The sequence below is a fragment of the Ambystoma mexicanum genome, chromosome 2q (assembly GCF_040938575.1).
Source record: "Ambystoma mexicanum isolate Mex_15411 chromosome 2q, UKY_AmexF1_1, whole genome shotgun sequence".
NCBI lineage: Eukaryota > Metazoa > Chordata > Amphibia > Caudata > Ambystomatidae > Ambystoma > Ambystoma mexicanum.
Window position 1 is genome coordinate 324,179,071 of NC_090924.1, and position 18,685 is coordinate 324,197,755.

At 48.8% G+C, this 18,685-nt stretch overlaps 1 protein-coding gene across 2 annotated transcripts in view; it reads right to left on the reverse strand.

The window, feature by feature from the left end:
* The window catches only part of ZNF598 (zinc finger protein 598, E3 ubiquitin ligase), a 489,260-nt gene that overhangs the window by 76,667 nt on the left and 393,908 nt on the right, over nt 1-18,685 (reverse strand). For both annotated transcript variants that reach the window (XM_069647319.1, XM_069647320.1), the window contains exon 9: nt 11,904-12,691. In XM_069647319.1, the coding sequence (XP_069503420.1) occupies nt 11,904-12,691 (788 nt within the window). The remainder of the gene's footprint in view (nt 1-11,903; nt 12,692-18,685) is intronic.

Consider the following 18,685-nt stretch of genomic DNA (forward strand, 5'->3'; position numbering starts at 1 on the left):
CGTTTGGGCACCACAGAGTATTCGTGCTGTGGTGACAACCATGCAGTAATTAGTTCTCCCCTAATAACCAAGGGATCTACTGGAGAAGGTTTATACTTGTTCTCAAAAAGCGTATTTATGGCAGTTGCTGCTGCAGAACGTTTCATAGAGCCCTGAAGGTGCATCTTGACAGATACCAGGAGTGCGACATACTGGGCCAGTTGCTTCTTTTAAACGGACTCTATAAAAAAAAAATTCTCTTAGCGTGGCTCGATGTTGATGCTGCTCTTGCTGCTCTTTTCAGTAATGCCCTATAGGAACTTTTGGTACTGTAGGAGTATAGGCCCTGAATTTTAGCTGTGAGACTCTACATTTCAACAGGTGAGTCTAGTTTTAACATGCACATGATGGTGTGGGTTTGAAATGTAATAAGGGCTCAGAGGGTGAAACTAATTTCTGGACTCAAGAGTGCTAGTCTAAGGCAGAATTAAACAGATGCCAATGCACAGAACACATGATTGAAACTGCACATTGCTTCAGGATGTGTCAATGGACTGAGTTGCACTAAACAGAATACCAATATAAATGAACATACCAACCCAAACCCCAGTTAACATGTAATGCAAATGAGTCTATGTTGAAATAGGCTGGAGGTAGATTTGGAAAATGCATGATGCTCTTTAAAATTGGAAATGAAACTTGCATACTTAATTTGCGCTGGGTGATAAACGTGAAGACCTGTTCCACTGAAAACAGGGCATTGTATTGAGCAGGAAACTCATGGAGAGGTGTATCTTTTTCTCTCCAGCAATGAAACATGCCGTTTCAGTGGAATGATCTGTTCAAGGCGAGGTATTTCCCTTGAGTGGCAGGGGGATTTAATAAAAAGGGCTTGGAGAGGGAGTAAGCTTTCAGACATCTTCAGGCACTGGGAGACGAAGTATCAGACGGACTAGGCAGACGCAATTCAGCGCTGGCAGGCGGTCTGATGCTGGAGCAGTCTTTATCTGAGCAACCCTGAGCAACGCAGGTGGAAAGATATCCATGCCAAACTGAGTCCGAAATATCACCACCATATCTAACAAAATGTGAGTTTTAGTGAGGGGCTGCTGTTTGAGTGAGGTCAGGTAGTAAGGTCATTTCAAATTAGGTGCTGCGTTATTTTTAATGTGCATGGAAACCTGCATTTATGTGTTGAAAAGTTTGGCTATGTTTTTTTTTTCTTCCAAAGTATTTCTCTTGCCAAGTCCCACGTTGCCAAGGACAGTTTGCGAGACTTGGCACTGCTGAAAGCTATTGAAAAGGTAATCACACTGAAATACAATATGAGCATAACTGTCAGTGCGTGTAACTTGCATATTTCTATTTTATGATAAAAAAAACAGGTTTGAAAGCAACTTTGTCCGATTACAGTTATTCTGCATTTAGCCTCTTACTTGACATGCATAAAAAAACAGAAGTGTGGTAAGAGATATCTCAAAATAAAGTAGCTGCTGTGAATGAGTGCAGAATTTTAATTGCATGCTTTACAATTGTTGAAACTCAGCTAAAAGGGCGTAGTGTGGTATCGTACATTAGATACGAGGGGGCATGAGCCATTTATCAAGTCCAGTTTTTTGTTTGTTGTTAGTGACCCTGGTAAAAACAATTAGGCAATATTCTGAAATTAGTCACACCACTATAAGAATACCACAACGAGTTATCACAGTACACTACCAAGAATTATAAAGTACCCCAAATGCCACGAGGTACTACATATAACCCCAATATATCCAACTGTATCCAGTGGGAGAGCCTGTATCTTCTGGAGATTGCACTGGGAATTCCTAGGGTACTAACCTGTTGACAGCAAATGTAATCAACATTCTGCTCATCATTAGGACCATCAGTTTTATAGGTGGCATGGTGTTACCACGCCCTGATCCGACATTGCGTTTTCTCTTCTGCCCCTTTTCATGCTCTTTCGTTAGCATCTCTAACGTAGCTAGCATTTGCATAAAAACATGTTCCTGCTATGGATGCATGTTTTACTCCTGGTATATCAAAAACCCTTCTTGGTCCTTTTCCTCATATTTCTCTCTTCCCCCACTTCCCTCTATGTCTTCCTAAGGAACAAGTTACTTACCTGTAACTGTTGTTCTCCAGCATGGGTCTGGCATGGATTCACATGCTCATGAATATTCCCCGCCGTCAGGCTGGGAATCCTCGGTATATCAGTTTCGCTTCTGATCTGTCTTTCGTAGTAGTAACCAATCACTGATCTCTGCGTCATACTGACCACAGCCAATGATTGCCCTCTACCTAAGCCCCGCCTCTGGCAGCCATCTTCAGATTTGGTAGCACGTGAAGTGGCAGTATGACCAAGTGAAGAGCCGCAGAGGGGTAGGTGGGAGGGTTCGCATGTGAATCCATGCCAGACCCCATGCTGGAGAACAACAGTTACAGGTAAGTAACTTGTTCCTTCTCCAGCATGGGGTCTGGCATGGATTCACATGCTCATGAATATAAGAATAGATAGCAGTACACACATGCACAACCACGGGGGGTGGCAAAAGGCTCAACATTAAGCAATACAAAAAACTCAACATTAAGCATCTCTTAACTCCTCACCAGGCTCACCTTAAGCGAACAGGTTGCGCAGCACTGCTTGGCCGACCCTGGACTCCTCCCTGGAATCCCGATCGACGGAGTAGAATCTCGTGAAGGTGTGCGTCGACCTTCACGTAGCAGCCCTGCAGATGTCCAGCAGGGGCACACCAGATAAGAACGCCGTAGTAGCAGCGATCGCTCTGGTCGAATGGGCTCTCGGACGGCCTGGCAGCGGTCGGTTAGCCAACCGGTGACAGTGCATGATGCAGCCGGAGAGCCATCTGGAAATAGAAGACTTCGAGAGAGCCTTCCCTTGATTCACAGGTCCAAAGTTCACGAACAGCTGTGATGTCCTCCGGAAACTCTTCGTGCGGTCCACGTAGAACTTCAGCGCTCTAGCCACATCCAGCGAGTGCAAAGTCCTCTCGGCCGGCGACGAAGGAGACGGGAAGAAAACAGGTAACACCAAGGGCTCGTTAAGATGGAAGTCCGACGGCACCTTGGGCATAAAGGAGGGGTGCGTCCTAAGCACCACCCTCGAGGCATGGAAAGTCAAGTATGGTGCTTTGCAGGATAGGGCCTGGATCTCTCCCACTCGTCGTGCGGAGGTAATGGCCACCAGGAACGCAGTCTTCCACGACACAAACTTCATAGGTGTGGAGTGCATCGGCTCGAATGGGGGCCCCATGAGCCTGGTCAGCACCACGTTAAGTTCCCACGCCGGGGCCGGGGCCTTCACCGGCAGGAACGACCGGAACAGTCCTTTCATAAACTCTTACCAGTCGATGGGACCACAGGGACGTCCGTCCTGTGGTTCTGGTATATCTGGAGATCGCCGCCAGATGAATCTTAATGGAGGCATGGGCTAGCCCAGCCTTTGCCAGCGATAGCAGGTACGGCAGCACTTGAGGGGCCGTAATCCGTAGGGGGTTGATCTTCTGTGCTCGGCACCAGATAGAGAACCTCTTCCACTTATGACCGTAGCATTTGAGAGTCCAGGACGCCCTGGCCTTTGCGAGAACCTCTCCGCAATCGGCCGGTATATCGTAGCCTCCAAACTCTAGCGCTGCAGGAGCCAGGCCTGCAGGTTCAGCGACGCCGGGTCGTGGTGGAAGATGGCGCCTCCTTCTCTGGAGAGAAGGTCCGCGTCCGCCGACAGCTTGATGGGAGGGGACGTTGACAAGTCCAGAAGGTCCAGGAACCAGATCTGCCTCGGCCACGCCGGTGCGACGAGGATCATCCTGCACCGGGACCTCTTGAGCTGGCTGATGAGTCGAAGCAGCAACGGCAACGGAGGGAACGCATACAGGTATAGGCCGTCCCAGGGGAACGAGAACGCATCGCCCATGCTTCTCGGCTGCGGAAACCTGCTGGCGAACCTCTTGCACTTCGAGTTCGTCGCTGTTGCGAACAGGTCGATTTGGGGTTTGCCCCATCGTCGGAAGAGTAGATCCACCTGATCCTGGCGCAGTTCCCACTCGTGACACGCGCGCAGCTCCCTGCTGAGCGAGTCGGCGATGGTGTTGCTTTCTCCTGCCAGGTGGAAGGGAACCAGGAACATCCCCTGGGCGACCGCCCAGTACCACAGATCCTGTGCCTCCTTGGATAGGGCTGGGGATCTGGTGCCTCCCTGCTTCCGTATGTAAAACATTGTCGTGGTGTTGTCCGTGAAGATCCGCACCACCTTGCCCTTGAGCGACGGGAGGAACGATTTGAGAGCCCAGAACACGGCTCGGAGTTCCAGAACGTTGATGTGCAGGAGCCTCTCCTCTGGGAGCCAGAGGCCTCTTGCGTGGAGATCTCCGGTGTGGGCGCCCCAACCTTCCAGGGAGGCGTCAGTTGTCACCGTCTCCTGGTACGCCGGCGTCTGAAAGTCCTTGCCCGCCGTGAGGTGCGCTCGAACGCCCCACCACTGAATCGCCCGCCGGAACACCTCGTTGAGGGGGACCCTGTCTTCGAAGGTGCCCGTCGCCTGCATCCAACGGTTGTCGAGAAATTCTTGAAGAGGGCGCATCCGTAGTCTGCAGAGGCGCACCAGGTAGATGCAAGAGGACATCATCCCCAGGAGGGACTTGATGGACCTCACCCTGGCCACGTCCGTGGCAAGCAGGCGCTGCACTTTGCCTAGAATGGTCTTCGTCCGTTCTTCCGACGGGGCCGCCAGGCGCCTCACTGTATCGAGTTTTGCTCCCAGAAACAGGGCCACCTGCGACGGCACCAGGTGGGACTTTGGGTAGTTTATGGCGAATCCCAGGTCTGTGAGTAGCTGGACGGTCCTCGCAGTGTGTTCGACGGCGAGTTCCCTCGTCCTTGAGCGGATGAGCCAGTCGTCCAGGTAGGGGTAGACGTGAATCCCCTGCAGGCGCAGCCACGCCCCCACTGGTGCTAGGCACTTGGTAAAGACCCTGGGGGCCGACTTCAATCCGAATGGCAGTGCTCTGAATTGGTAGTGGCGTCCCTGGACGACGAACCTGAGGAACTTTCGGTGACTTTTGAGGATGGGAACGTGGAAGTATGCATCCTCCAGGTCCAACGACGATAGAAAGTCGCCTTCCTCCAGCTGTCCCAGTACGTGCTGGAGGGTGACCATCCTGAACTTTTGTGATCTGATGTATTTGTTCAAACGACGAAGGTCCAGGATGAGGCGCCAGCCGCCCGTCTTCTTCCTGAAGAGGAAATACCTTGAGTATACCCCGGAGCCTCTTCGGGACAAGCTCGATGGCGCCTTTCCTGAGCATCGCCCGTACTTCCAACAGCAGTTGCCGGACGTGATTTTCCTTCCTGGCCAAAGGTGGAACGTGATGGCACTTCTTCAGAAATTCGATAGAGTGTCCTCTTGCCAGGGTATCCAGCACCCAACGGTCGGTGGAGATGGACTTCCACACGCCGACGAAGTTCGTCAGCCGGCCTCCCACCGGGGTGCTTCGGTGGGGGCCCGAGACCACGGCCGGTTCAGTCCTGCTTGGAGGTGGTGGCCTTGCCGCCCTGGCCACCTTGCTGACGGCGGCGAGGTGCTCCCTGCTTGCTGCGACCCCTGTAGGCCTCCTGAGACGAGGAGCGTGCCGCCTGGCGGTAGGACGACAAGCCACCGCTGGATCCCTTGGAGGCACCCTGTCTGCCTCCGGAGCTCCGAAAGGGCCGTCGTTGCTGAAGGGCTCCTAGGGCGCGGGCCGTCTCCGTGTCCATTTTTATGGCTTGGAGGGATTCGTCCACCGCCTTCCCGAACAAGTTGCTGCCGTCGAACGGCATGTCGAACACCCTGGTCTGGACGTCCTGACGGAAGTCGGTCGCCCGGAGCCAACCCCGTCGTCGTAGGCAAACACCGTTGCCCAGCTGGCAGAACCCGTTATCAGCAATATCGGTTGCCACAGTTATGGCGTGGTCCGACGCCAGCTCGCCCTCTTGCAGTATTTCCAGAGCCTCGGACCTCTTGTCGTCCGGCAGGAAGTCCAATATGGGGGCCAGCTTAAACCAGAGCTCCCTGTCGTAACGGGCCACGATCACCAGGGCGTTGGCCACTTTGATAGTCGTCGCTGCCGACGAAATGACCCGCCGCCCCATGGCGTCCAACTTCTTTCCCTCGCCGTCCAGCGGGGAATTCGACGTCGAGGCTCCTGACCCCGCCGCTTTCTTCTTCGCCGCCGCCGAGACGACCGAGTCTGGCGTTGGCTGGGCCCTGAGGCACAGGGGAGTGGTTTCGGGGACCCGGTACTTCTTCTCGTACCGGTCCCGTTTGGCTGGTGCCGTGGAGGGGTTCTTGAGAACCGACAGGCCCTCCTCCAGGATGTCATCGATTAGGGGCACCGCGATGACAGTCTTCCTCTTGGCCTCCCGGCGCTGATAGAGGAAACCTTCCTTTTTCTGCTCCTCCGGGCAGAGCTGGAACAATTCAGACGCCCTGGCGATCATGGCGTGGAATGAGCCAATCTCGTCGGGCGGCGAGGCCCGTGCGACGGGAGACCCATTCCGTCGTCGTCGCCCTCAGAACCCGTCATCGAGCCCAACGCACCGTCATCGTCCCGACTTGTGGGAGGATGAGGAGGGAACTGTAGGCCTTACGGGGGCGAGCGGAGGAGAGGGTTGGGTCCTCCGTCGTTAGTTCTGAGGACTTCCCAACGGGCCAGGTTGCGGGTCCTCCGGCCTGGGCCGTGGGAATCTCGTCCTTATCTCAGAGCATAAGGACTGGATGGCAGACAAAATGGCCGCCGAGCCATCCTGAGGCCTAGGATCCGGCTGCGCCGGAAGGGAAGGCCGCTCTTCCTCACCATCGTCGTCTTCCTCGGTTATCTCCCGAGGATCTTCCCGACGGGATCGAACCTTCTCGAATTGGACTTCGAGGTTCCTCACGGCCTCGGTCAGTTCCTCCTCCGAGGCCGACTCCGAGCTCGACGAGGGCACCGTGCCCCCCCTCGCTTCTTCCATCATGGCGGCCACGACGATGGGCTGAAAAGAGGATTCCCTCCTTGGCGGCAGGGAAACTCTAGTCCCGGAGGCGGTCTCCGCTGGCGGTGTCTCTGCCGGCGTGGCCAGAGTCGCCGCGATAGCCTCGATAGAGGCCTTCGCCTGCTGGGTAGGGGCCTTGACCACCTTAGGTGCGTCCCGGGCCCTCTCCTTCGGGGGAGGGGTGACGCCTCGCTCCCCCTCTTCCGAGATCGGACGGGGCTTCTCCCGAAGCTTAACCGGGGTCTCGGACTGCATCTTCCCCGAACCGGAGCGTTGGCTCGTGGTTGATGGTGCCGGGGAAGGTGCGCCCTGCCTGGCGACCGAAGAGCCCGACCTTTCGGCGCTCCCGGAGCCAGCGGACTCGCGGCGCTTGGTCTGGTGTTGGGCCCCCGTCGCCGGGGCGCCCGCACAGGACTTAAAAGCCCGCTCGGACCCTTTCTTCTTCTTCTCACCCGTCGAGCCCTTCTCCAACCAGCTTGCGAGACGGGATCGACGGTCCCTCATGGTCCACTCCGACAAGTTCTTGCAGAACTGGCAGTCCTTCTCTACATGAGTCTTGTCCCCATGAAGACAGTAGAGGCATCGCAAATGTTCGTCTTCCTTAAACACATTCTGCAGCCCGCATCCAGGGCAGCTGCGAAACAGCTTGGGACCGGGTGACGAACTCGCATCCTGGGCCATCTCTAAGTAGGCCGCGAATCTTCTGGAAACCTCCAAGAAGTTGATTCGACGAAATCTTCACCCTTGAGGGGCGTAGGAAAATCCCGCAACGGGTAGCCATTAACGGGAGTAGAAACGGTGGAGCTTGAGGCTCGATTAACCGAAAAAATGTGAAAATTCACCTGATAAAAGCGCGAAACACGCAGTAAAAGCTCGAGAGCTAAGCACGAGGACTCCCAACACTTGAACGTGCGGTAAAAATCTGAAGATGGCTGCCAGAGACGGGGCTTAGGTAGAGGGCAGTCATTGGCTGTGGTCAGTATGACGCAGAGATCAGCGATTGGTTACTACTACGAAAGACAGATCAGAAACTAAACTGATACTGATTTTTTCTTTACCGAGGATTCCCAGCCTGACGACGGGGAATATTCATGAGCATGTGAATCCATGCCAGACCCCATGCTGGAGAATAATAATGTATTGTTTTGGAATGCATTACACTTTGCAGCGTCTCTGAAGCGGAGGTATATACATACACACCTCTGCCTATCCAAAAGATTTAACAATATTTAACAATATTCATTATTGGTGTATGAAATACCCCTATTGACTGCTCTTGGGGGTTGGTAATGTATCCAAGGCCTGAACATGCTTTGGTGGTTGACTTACTCTGCTCTCTGGTACCAATAACGTAACGTGAACATGAGTTTCGTTGTCCTACATGGTTTCAACGTCATGTCTTCGCTTCTCGGTTTCAAGGTTTTTCGACAGCATTTTTTGGCTTTGGTTTTGTTGGAATGGTACACGCCATGTTTTTTAGCAAATCATTTTTTTACGCTATGTTTCGATGGCTTTTCTGTCTCTTTCAGGCCCTATGCACCATGGGTTTTGTTGACCTAGAGACTGTCTTTCTACTGGATGTTGAATGTCCATGGCCTTGCAAACACCCATTTGGTTTGTTTGTTTATTATTTGTAATGCGCAAAACATACCCTCAGGTATCAGGGCGCAGCCTTTACAAGAAATTGCGAAGCTTAGTTACACTAATTATAATATGTTACAGCATTTTTTTATTGTGTTTATTGTGTGCCACAGATGTTTTTTCTCCGACGCAGTTGTATGGTCCTTTAGACAATGTAAACTGCTTAATTTGCTTGGGAACTTTCTGCCCCCTTTATCTTTTGTTCACTTTTGGCTTGAAGGAGGGTTTGGGGGGGGGGGAGGGGAGGGGTGGCGCCCCTCGTGGCTGCCATTTTTGGACTCCCAAGTCCACTTTCTGGTGTCTTCTACAGAGATGGGGGCCCAACTGCATTGGAGCCTTTATCACTTCATGTTTTGGAGTAGGGCATGACTTTGGCACTTCAGGGTTTTACTGTGCCCCCCTCCCCTGCTGACTTAACATTGTGCAACTCAACTCCCTTTGGGTGTGCCACTTGGTCGACCTCCATGGCATAGTCTGCCCAGTGCTGTATTTGGCATGTGTTGACAGTCTTGGGCTTTAAATTCTTACACGAGGCACACGATTGCCCCTTGTGGTCTCTAGGGAGGCAAAAGGGTGCATCGAACCATGGATAGCACTTTATACATTTTTGGCATAACTTAAATGCCGTGCGCACCATGAATGATCAACAACGGGGGAGTGATCTCTAACCATTACATGCATCGAGTAATTATTTGTATACAGGCAATCGCTAACAAGGAGCCTCGGTGTGCCAGCAGGGTCACTTTCAGCTTAAAACATTGAGGAAAGTGCTCCATCTGATCCCAGCATCACCAAGTCCGCCTGAGGTGGCAGCTAGGATTCTTAGCAGGCTGGATTACTGCAATTCCCTGTACTTGGCACAACCTAAAGGGGCTGGTCGGTAGGCTTCAATGCCTTCAAAATCTGGCGGCAAGGCTAGCTACAGGTAACCCCTATGGATCCCATATAACTCCTGTGCTAGGTCTCTCAATTGGCTGCCGGTGGCACATCATATTCAGTTTAAGGCCCTCTATCATTCATCTGGCTGTGCACGGTATAGGTGCAGAGTACCTACCTGCCAAATTTTAGCGATATGTACCCAGTCTCCCTTTCCGCTCAGCCTCTGCCGGTATGCTTTGCGTACCCCTTTATTGCTGCTCTCAAATGGGTGGTCGTGGTTTCTCTGTCTCAGCGGCACTGTTGTGGAACGGCCTTCCTTCCCTCAATAAACTCCTGCCTAATCTGGCTTTTCCGAAGGCTCTGAAGATTCACCTTTTTTGAAAATTCTTGTCCCTGGTCCCGCTCTATTTCCTGTTTGTTGTGGTCCTGCTTCTCTCCAGACGCTGCGGGTACTAGCACACGTAGAGTAAGGATAGTATGTATGGATGACAGGAATGCCTGGTCGTTGACTACTTTTCAGTCTGACAGAAACGAATACTCCAGACATACACTAGATGGCAGAATATGCATGGCATGTGAATCTAAAGAGATTCCCAAGCGAACCAGGATATTTGGACAGGGGCCTTAAGGCGCCAGCCCCAGAAAGCTGCATCAGCTTCACTTGCCGAGCGGGCCGTGCTTTCCTTGAATATACTTGGTGTTTTGGATCACAGTATATTCAAGATATGGGAGCTGAGAGGCGTTAGATCCCCACGCCTTGCTAGCCATGTCTAACAGATCGTGCCGAAGGTGGACTGCGAGAAACCGGCTATGCTGTGCCAAAAGAGTGCGTAACTATTCCCAAGACCCTGAAATAAAAACAAATGCATGTCTCCTTAGCGCAGAACATTTACATGAATCACATATTGCCTACATCAGATATTTACTTTTCTAGATAAACAGAGCAATTTTTAATATTTCATCCATGAACAAGTCTCTGCCAGCTATACCTCTCTCCGTGGCTCTTCAAACACTACCTGGCACCTCTTGCCCAACGCATCGCTACTTTCTGCTCCAATTTTCAATGTTATAAAGAAGACACTCAGCTCTCTTTCAGGCTCCCCTCAGCCACCTCTGCTTCCATCATACCAGACTGTCTGGCCGCAATTCAGGAATGGTGTGCTGCCAACGATCTCTGCCTTAATGCCAGCAAGACTGAGACCACCTCATTGGGACATCCGCTCCCTCCTTTCCCCTCTTCTCTGGCCGCCCACTCTGGGCCCGCTTCCTGCTCCTTCCTCGGAGGCCAAGAACCTTGGTGTCATCTTCGACTCCACCCCCTCTCCTTCTCTCCTCACATCTCCGACGTCTCTACAAAGTCAAACTATCAGCTGCACCTCTTCAGAGTTATTATTCCTTTTCTCACTTTCCCCCACAAGCGCACAGTCTCCAGAGCTCTGGTCCTCTCTAGTCTGGATTATTGCAAAAGCCCCTTTCTAAATCTTCCTGCCTCTACTCTTCGTACTTTACAACTTATCCAGTACAGGAGTGTGAGACTTGTCCTTGGCCTCAAGCCCAGGGATCGTATCTCTCCAGCTCTGAAATCTCTTCACTGGCTTCCTGTGGCTGCAAGGATCAACTTCAAGACCCTCTGCATTTTCCACAAGGCTTTCTGGGGCCTGGCACCGCTCTACCTCCAATTTTCTCTTACAAACTATCTTCCTTCTCGAGCTCTCTGCTCATCCACCTCCAATTCTGAGGGTCAGACGCTTCTCCAAGTAGGGAGTTGGGGGCAGATCCATCTCCTCAGCTGGGGCTCCCTGTCTCTCAAACTTGAGCAGAACCACCTCCGGTTCCGGCAGCAACTCGAGACCTTCCTTTTCACTTCCACTTTCCCTCTTCCTCTCCCCTGCTGATGCACCCGACTGCTCCACGCACTGATCACCCTCTGAACTCAGGCCCAGGCTCCTGGATGTCCAGTTGCCCTTGCAATGTCTCCGGCTCCCCAGCACATAAGGGTCTGTATCTGCAACCCTCCAGCCCTGTCTCCCTGCACTTATGAGGCACCCGCAGGCTGCACGCAAGTTATCTGCACTTCCCCCGCTCCCCCTTCACAATTCCCTGCACTTGTGAGATATGAATGACACGAGGCCTAGTAAGATCGTTATTTTGTCCTCCCTAGTTCCCCTCCTGGTCTTGTTGCGTCTAGAAACACTTGTGTACAGCTGCGTTATAAATGCCACATCATAGATCATACAAAGGATAAAGTTACTTGCAATCCTAGCTCTCTGTGGGTAGATCTGTTGGTGTAGGATCTTATTGAGACATCCCAAGCACAGGCAGAAATATTCATTAAGATCCCACGATGCAGAATAGTGGTTGCCAGTATTTACCTGGAGGTGGCATTCGAGGTGGAACATAATTCCCCAATGCAGGAAAGTCTTCATCAGCCAGTGAACACAAAGATTGTACAGCTGGTTTTTTCAGACCAGGTGGCTCTTTGGTTACATTACTCTTCTCGACAAAATCTCTCTTTGAATATCCATTCATGACTTTATTTGACGTATCACTTAAGATTGAATTTGCTGGAATAGTGGATGTGCACTCCATCTTGGTGGTGTTTTCCTTCACAGAGGAGTTTGAGGCCACTTTGTTGGAGGTAGAAGCAGAAGAGAGTGTGCACTGCTGCTCGGAACCCATCCGCTTTTTCTTACCTACTTTGGTAACTGTATGAGATGAGGGGGCTGCAATGAGTGAGGAGATGTCCATCATGGTCGGGGTATTTCTGAACTCCTGTGCAGTCATCCCTCCGCTGTCATCTTCCTCATCAGAAAATGACACTTTGCTACTTATTTTATTGCTTGCCTTGCTATTACTAACTGTACTAGATTTTTTGGCCTGTGGTTTAGAGTTTGTGCTGCTCGATGCACTGGGTTTTACTCCCTTTTTAGTGGTACTATTGGCCCATGCAGTGGGAGCAGAAGATGCACTTTTGCCAAAAGGGTTCAGTTTTGAAACCAGTGCTGGAAAGTCCTCCTCTTGAAAAGTAGAGGCTTTTCTTGCATTTGTGTAAGTTGAAGGATGCCTCACAGAGATGAGTGATGCTCCTGAAGATGTGGCAGCAGCGGACAGGCTTGGAAAGTCCTCTTCTTTCAGCTTTGCAGGCACTAGCTTGGCAGAACTGTAAACATGAATAGAATAAGAACATTATGCATGGAGGTTTCAACGATATCGATAAGTAGATACGAGTTTTGATTTAAGCTAATTTTGTAGTAACTCCAAGAATATGCATAAAACAGTACTTATACAAAACATCTGTCTGTAGCAGCAATGAGCTAGAACCATTGAAGTTATAGAACCTCATAAAGGAAATTAATATTTTTCAGTAGTACATTCATAAAACTGTTTGATTTTCATTTCAATCAGACTATTTATATTCCAGTATTCATTGACATTTAAATACTTCAGCTGAAATGCTGCCCATCCTCAATGAGTGTTTAAGCACTATAGACCAGGCACATGATTTCAGAAGGACAAGTTGGCTCTTTATCTCTGGTAGATAAACAATGAGCGACAAAGGTGAGTGGGTTAGTGGTAGAGAAGGCAAAATAGGTGGGTATATCTTACCGTTACCACAGGGGTCTTCAACCTCTGGATCTCCAGATGTTTTGGATTACAACTCCCATGATCACGCACCGTTGACAATGCTGGCTAGGGCTGATGGGATTTGTACTCCAAAACATCTGGAGAGCCAAAGGTTACAGATCCCTGCGTTATCACTAAGCTAAGCCAAATAAGCATATTCCTACTTGACAAGGATATAAAACATAGTGCAAGTGTTTTAAAAGAATCAGATATGAAGAGATTTATGTTGCTCCTTGTGCAGATCAGGCTGACCATCAGAGCCTGCATTGGGAGCCTACCATTAGTCAGTTTCTTAAAACTTTCATGGTTAAGCGTTACCCCGATTTCCAAAGGTATATTGTTCCAACTTTTGGACCTTACCACTGCAAGTGTGAGGCCTTCATGAATGTTCCTTCTGAAGGAATAGGTTAAGGTTGATGGATCTCAAATTTCACCTCTGCCGATGTTTTCATAATGTAGATGGGCTCTGCATTTGCAGCCACAATGTATGGTACACAAAGTATTGAATGTGATTTTTTGATCAATAAAAAAAGCATAAGGCCGCCAGGCATGTGCCATTTCATCCAATGGTTTCATCACAAAAACAGGGTTCTAATTTGAGTGGAGTGGAGCTGGGATCTAATTTAGCTCCTACTTGTAGCCCAGAGGAGCCTGGTTAGCATGACATCACCAGTTACCAGGAGCTACTTTTGGCTCTCCAGGCCAACTGATGCCGAACAAACAGCTAGGTGAATTAACTCTGCATTTGGAACCATCTATAAACATTAGGACACATCTATGTGATAGTTAAAGCAGAAGAGGTCATAAATATTAGAGATAATGATATGTTTGCATCTTTTGAGAAAGTTAGACTTGCAGAACACTATGGACTAGCTCCTGGTTCCCAGTGGTAGCTCCTGGTAACTAGTTAATGCTGGATGCCCAGGAGCTACTTCGATCTCTTGCTAATTCAATCTTAATTTCGATCACTGAAAAACTATCCTTGCTGCTTTGTTAGGAGCAGTTGCAACTGATAAGCATTTAGTGAGGTCTGTATAGGTTGCGTTACAGTAAGCCAGTCTAGCATGAACACCATTCCAACAGCCTTGACTGGGAGTTTTTGGCTGCCACAGGCTGTATAACAATCCATTAAAATAAGTGACAATTTTCTATTCTGGTGTAATGCCTCTTGAGGTCCTATGTGGCAGAAATCACAAATTAGTTTGTAGGAAGATGTCTGTTACTCTAGCTAATGATTACTGATTATGTGGCCTTCCAGATGATATGGAGTACAACTGGCATGGGCCTTCACTATGGACTATGCTGCTAGGGATCATTTGAAGGGCCAAATGATGATTAGCCATGTTCTAGTTGATCATCATTGGTGGAGTTGCCACATTTATTTTATGCAGGAGTGGCCTATTTGATGGATGGCGATTGTTCTTTATGGTGGGGTAGATATTGTGCTTCTTCAGTAATGGAGTGAATGCTTCCGATTTTTAGGGCAGCAGGGAATATGCCACTATCCTTGCATAAATCCATAATAGGTTGCGGCTGGTGCAATAATTGAACCCTTCGAGATGCTTTGAGACAGATGGGACATTGCTAAGGGGATGTTTTGGTTGAGGAAATTACTTTTGCGCACAATACCAAAAAGTTGTTGAACTGAGACGTGGCACTTTTGACAGCATTGGGAGGTATACCAGATCTGTTTTTTGATAGAGATTTCTAGTATTTTATTTTTCTTCATTATGCAAACTTTCTTGCCAACTTAGCTGGTGAAAGGTGGTCATAAAGGGGGTATTTGTCCAATGAGGGTTGCTTAACTGCAAAAAGAAAAAAAAAAAAATTCTAAAAGGAATTCAACTCTATTGTCGCAATGCAGTTTTGCAAAACAACATTTATCTATTCAATCAACTGATAATCAGCCTTATTCCAGATATTAAAGTTACGTTTATCCACATTGGTTACAGACTTGAAGAACCATCTTCAATACAGACATTGATTCAGTATGATCAACTTCAAGTCAACACATTTGCTTCCCTCTTGGTTGGGCGCATCAGGTAGCACTTCATCACCACCTTGTGACCAAAAGCATAGCTACAAAGAGAGGGAAGGGCTGCTGAGAAGCAAACTATTTGTTTGGCATGAAAACTGGCAAAGCTTGTGCCATGGATTAGCTGCAACACTGATCTTTTCTTGTATTTTCTGCCATATCAGCCCGAGTATTATGTTTAACGTTTTAAAGAATTAGTATAAACATGCTCATAACAATACATGAATCAGAGTTCAAAGAAAACCCTTATGTACAATATACATAAAACAGATGCTAAAAGATTGTGTATGGTAATCCCATGACCTATTGTGGGATGAAGAAACAGAAAATTAAAGCAAATAAATTGATTAGATGGATTGGAGTTGTGTTCAGCAATTTGTGCATAGCTCATGCAATTGCTTGCATAAATTACCCACATTTTGTTTGTGCAATCAATAAGATACACCTCGAAGGGTGAAGTACTCATAAAGTGATAAAAATAATGCAATCAGATTAACTGAAATTAGAGCCGTTCAGCAATTGCTCCAATTCAACAAATCAGGTGCTCATAAAGTCTGTTATTTCAATGGTCGGGCAAAGTAATCAAAATAGTCTGGTCTATGTAGCTGACCACTAAACATTCAAACACTAAGTAAGTTGGCCTTCTTCAGGTCCAAGAAATTAAAGGATGATGTCATCACTGGACTTGCAAGGAATCTAGTGGAATGGGAAGAACAAGAGATCCTTACTTTCAAGGGATTCTCAATCAGGGGCCTTTGAGGATATGAAGGACAAACCACTATGCATCAGAGATACTACAATGGAGCAATTACCTATTTTTAATACATCGCGTACCTCCCTCAATACCTCTGCAATTTCACTCCTGAACGAAGGACTTTCATTTGTGCCGATTAAAGGAATAACTGGTAGATAAATTAGACAAACATTTCTTCCACAAGTGGGAGGACACAGAAGAAACACCAGGTTCTGGTTTTCAAAAGAAAAATCAACATACACCCTTTCAGACCATGGCACTACTGCGGAAATAATTATGTTAGAGAATAAATACATTAGGAGATCATCCAAAATATTCACCCAATAATCTAACAATGAATTCCAGGTCCTACAACAACTAAAGAATGATCCAGCACTAGTAATTAATCCAGCGAATAAGGGGGCGATATTACCACTGCGGCCAACACTCAAGTGTATGAAGACATGATCTTTGACCTTTAGAAAAAGGTACAACATTACATCAAACTGACAAAGGATCACACATCAAGAATTCCATCTCTAATATCGGAGTTTAACACTATGTGGGTTGGAGCGTAATTGGATCAATCGAGATGAATATTAAAATACTATGCATACAGATTCTGTATGCTCTACAGAAACAATACAACAATGCCCCAAAATCACAAGGGTGACCAATAGTACCTGGATGTGGCACAATACTTCATCCATTAAGTAAGTTTGTGGACTCATTTTTTAAATGACTAAACCAACAAAATGCAACTTTGAAATACATCATAAAAATGTTTAAAACGTTTTTATTGGTATTTGAATAGTTTGTACATTAACAATCCCCTTTCCAGCTCGTCCCGGTCTTCTGAACTTGTCAGTAGGTATTTTTCCAGAAGGGTGACGTCCCCGATTATGGAGTGTTTCATGCCCGGGGACAGCAGCCAGTGTCTCAGTTGGGCGTATCAGAACCTATCTTCCTCCCTAAGCCCCATGGTCTGTTTGCATTGGTGAAAAGACAACCTCCTGGTTATCCATCATGTGCCTTGCTTTAAGGCAGCCTGCCTCCTCCCATCGGACGAATGCCCCTTTCTCCACCCCTGGAGTGAATTGTGGGTTTCTTAGTAAAGGTGTAAACGGGGAGGGATAGGATGTGATGCCTGATTTTTGTAACCATAATGTCCCATATGTCGCCTACCAGAGCAGTTATCTGGCTTCTGTACATGTTGGGGATTTGTCCTCCTCTGGGCTCCACAGGACTTCATCCAAGGGTCTGCCCACCACTGCCTTGTCCATCCTCCACCAGATCGCGTCAGAATTCCCCTTAAACCATTCACAAATTACTCTCAATTGGGTTGCTCGGTAGTATGTCAGGAAGTTCGGACACCCATTCCCAGCCCCTGTCGGCACTGTCACGATTTTCCATGACACCGGAGGCCTTTTCCCTTGCCAGATGAAGTTGCTTACCAGTTTATTCAAGGTGTTAAAGAATATTGTGGGGGGGGGGGTTGTGGGGGGAGAGAGGAGGGGGGAGAGGGGGGGGGGGGGGTCAATCGCCTGGAAAAAATAAAGTACTCTGGGTAAGAATCATTTTTATAACATTAATCCGGCCCATCCAGGAGATGTCGAGGGGGCCCCCATCTCCAAGCCATTTCTTGATCGTTTCCAGTAGGTGGAGGTAATTAGCATGATACCTGTTGCATATGGTGTTCGTGATTGCAACCCCCAGATACTGGAGGCTTCCCTCCATTTGTGCGAATTGCCCTGTATGTGGTGGGTCTGAGGACAGGGGCCTGTCTCCCTGTAGGATTAATAGTTTGGATTTTTGATGGTTGATCTTCAGCCCCACCACACTACCGAATTCCCCCAGGAGTGGGATCAGTCTCAGAAGCCAGGCGTTCATATCTGTCATTACAACTATTAAGTCGTCCGCGAAGGCCATCACTTTGTGCTCCTCGCCCCAAACATGATCCCTTTTATGCTCACCTCATCTCTGATCTTGGCAAGGAGGGTATCTAATCGGGGACATGGGGCATCCCTGCTTGGTGCTCCTGGTTACCGGAATCATCTGGGAGATATGCCAGTTTATGGCCAGCCTGATGTGCGGCGACCTGTAGCTGGCCCTGACCAGACTGAGAATACCCGGGCCGAACCCCATTGCTTCGGAACAAGAATGGCTATTCTACACGATCAAAGGTCTTCTCCGTGGCCAGGGACAGTATCCCCGCCGTGTAGCCTCCCTGATTTGTTTTTTCAATCAGGTGGCATAATCGCTGTATATTATCAAACGTTTGTCTCCCCCTGACTAAGCCCGACTGGTCGGGATGGATCAAATCAGGGATTATTTTGTCCATTCTGGTGGTCAATATTTTTGTAAAGATCTCGGCATCTAGGTTTATTAGCATGGTGGGGTGGTGTACAAGCTACATTGTGTTTTTCCTGGGTTTGGGGGAAGAGGACCACTTTCGCCTCTTCCATGGTTCGTGAGATTTGCCCTGAGGTGAAGAAAGAGAGGGATGTCAAGATGGGGGCTAGAGCATCTTGGAACGCTCTATAAAACGATGCAGGGGTACCGTCTGGGCCGGGGGCTTTGTTCAGGGTTAACAATCTGATCACCGCCCAGACTGTCCTCGGATCTCACTCGCCAGCGCGTCTCTCTGGCTTTGATCTATTCTTTGAAGCTGGCAAGCTCTTAGAAAGGGCTCTTTAGAGGTTCCTGTCAGTACACAGTCGAATAGAATTCCGTAAAGACCTGGAGGATCTCCTCCGATACTG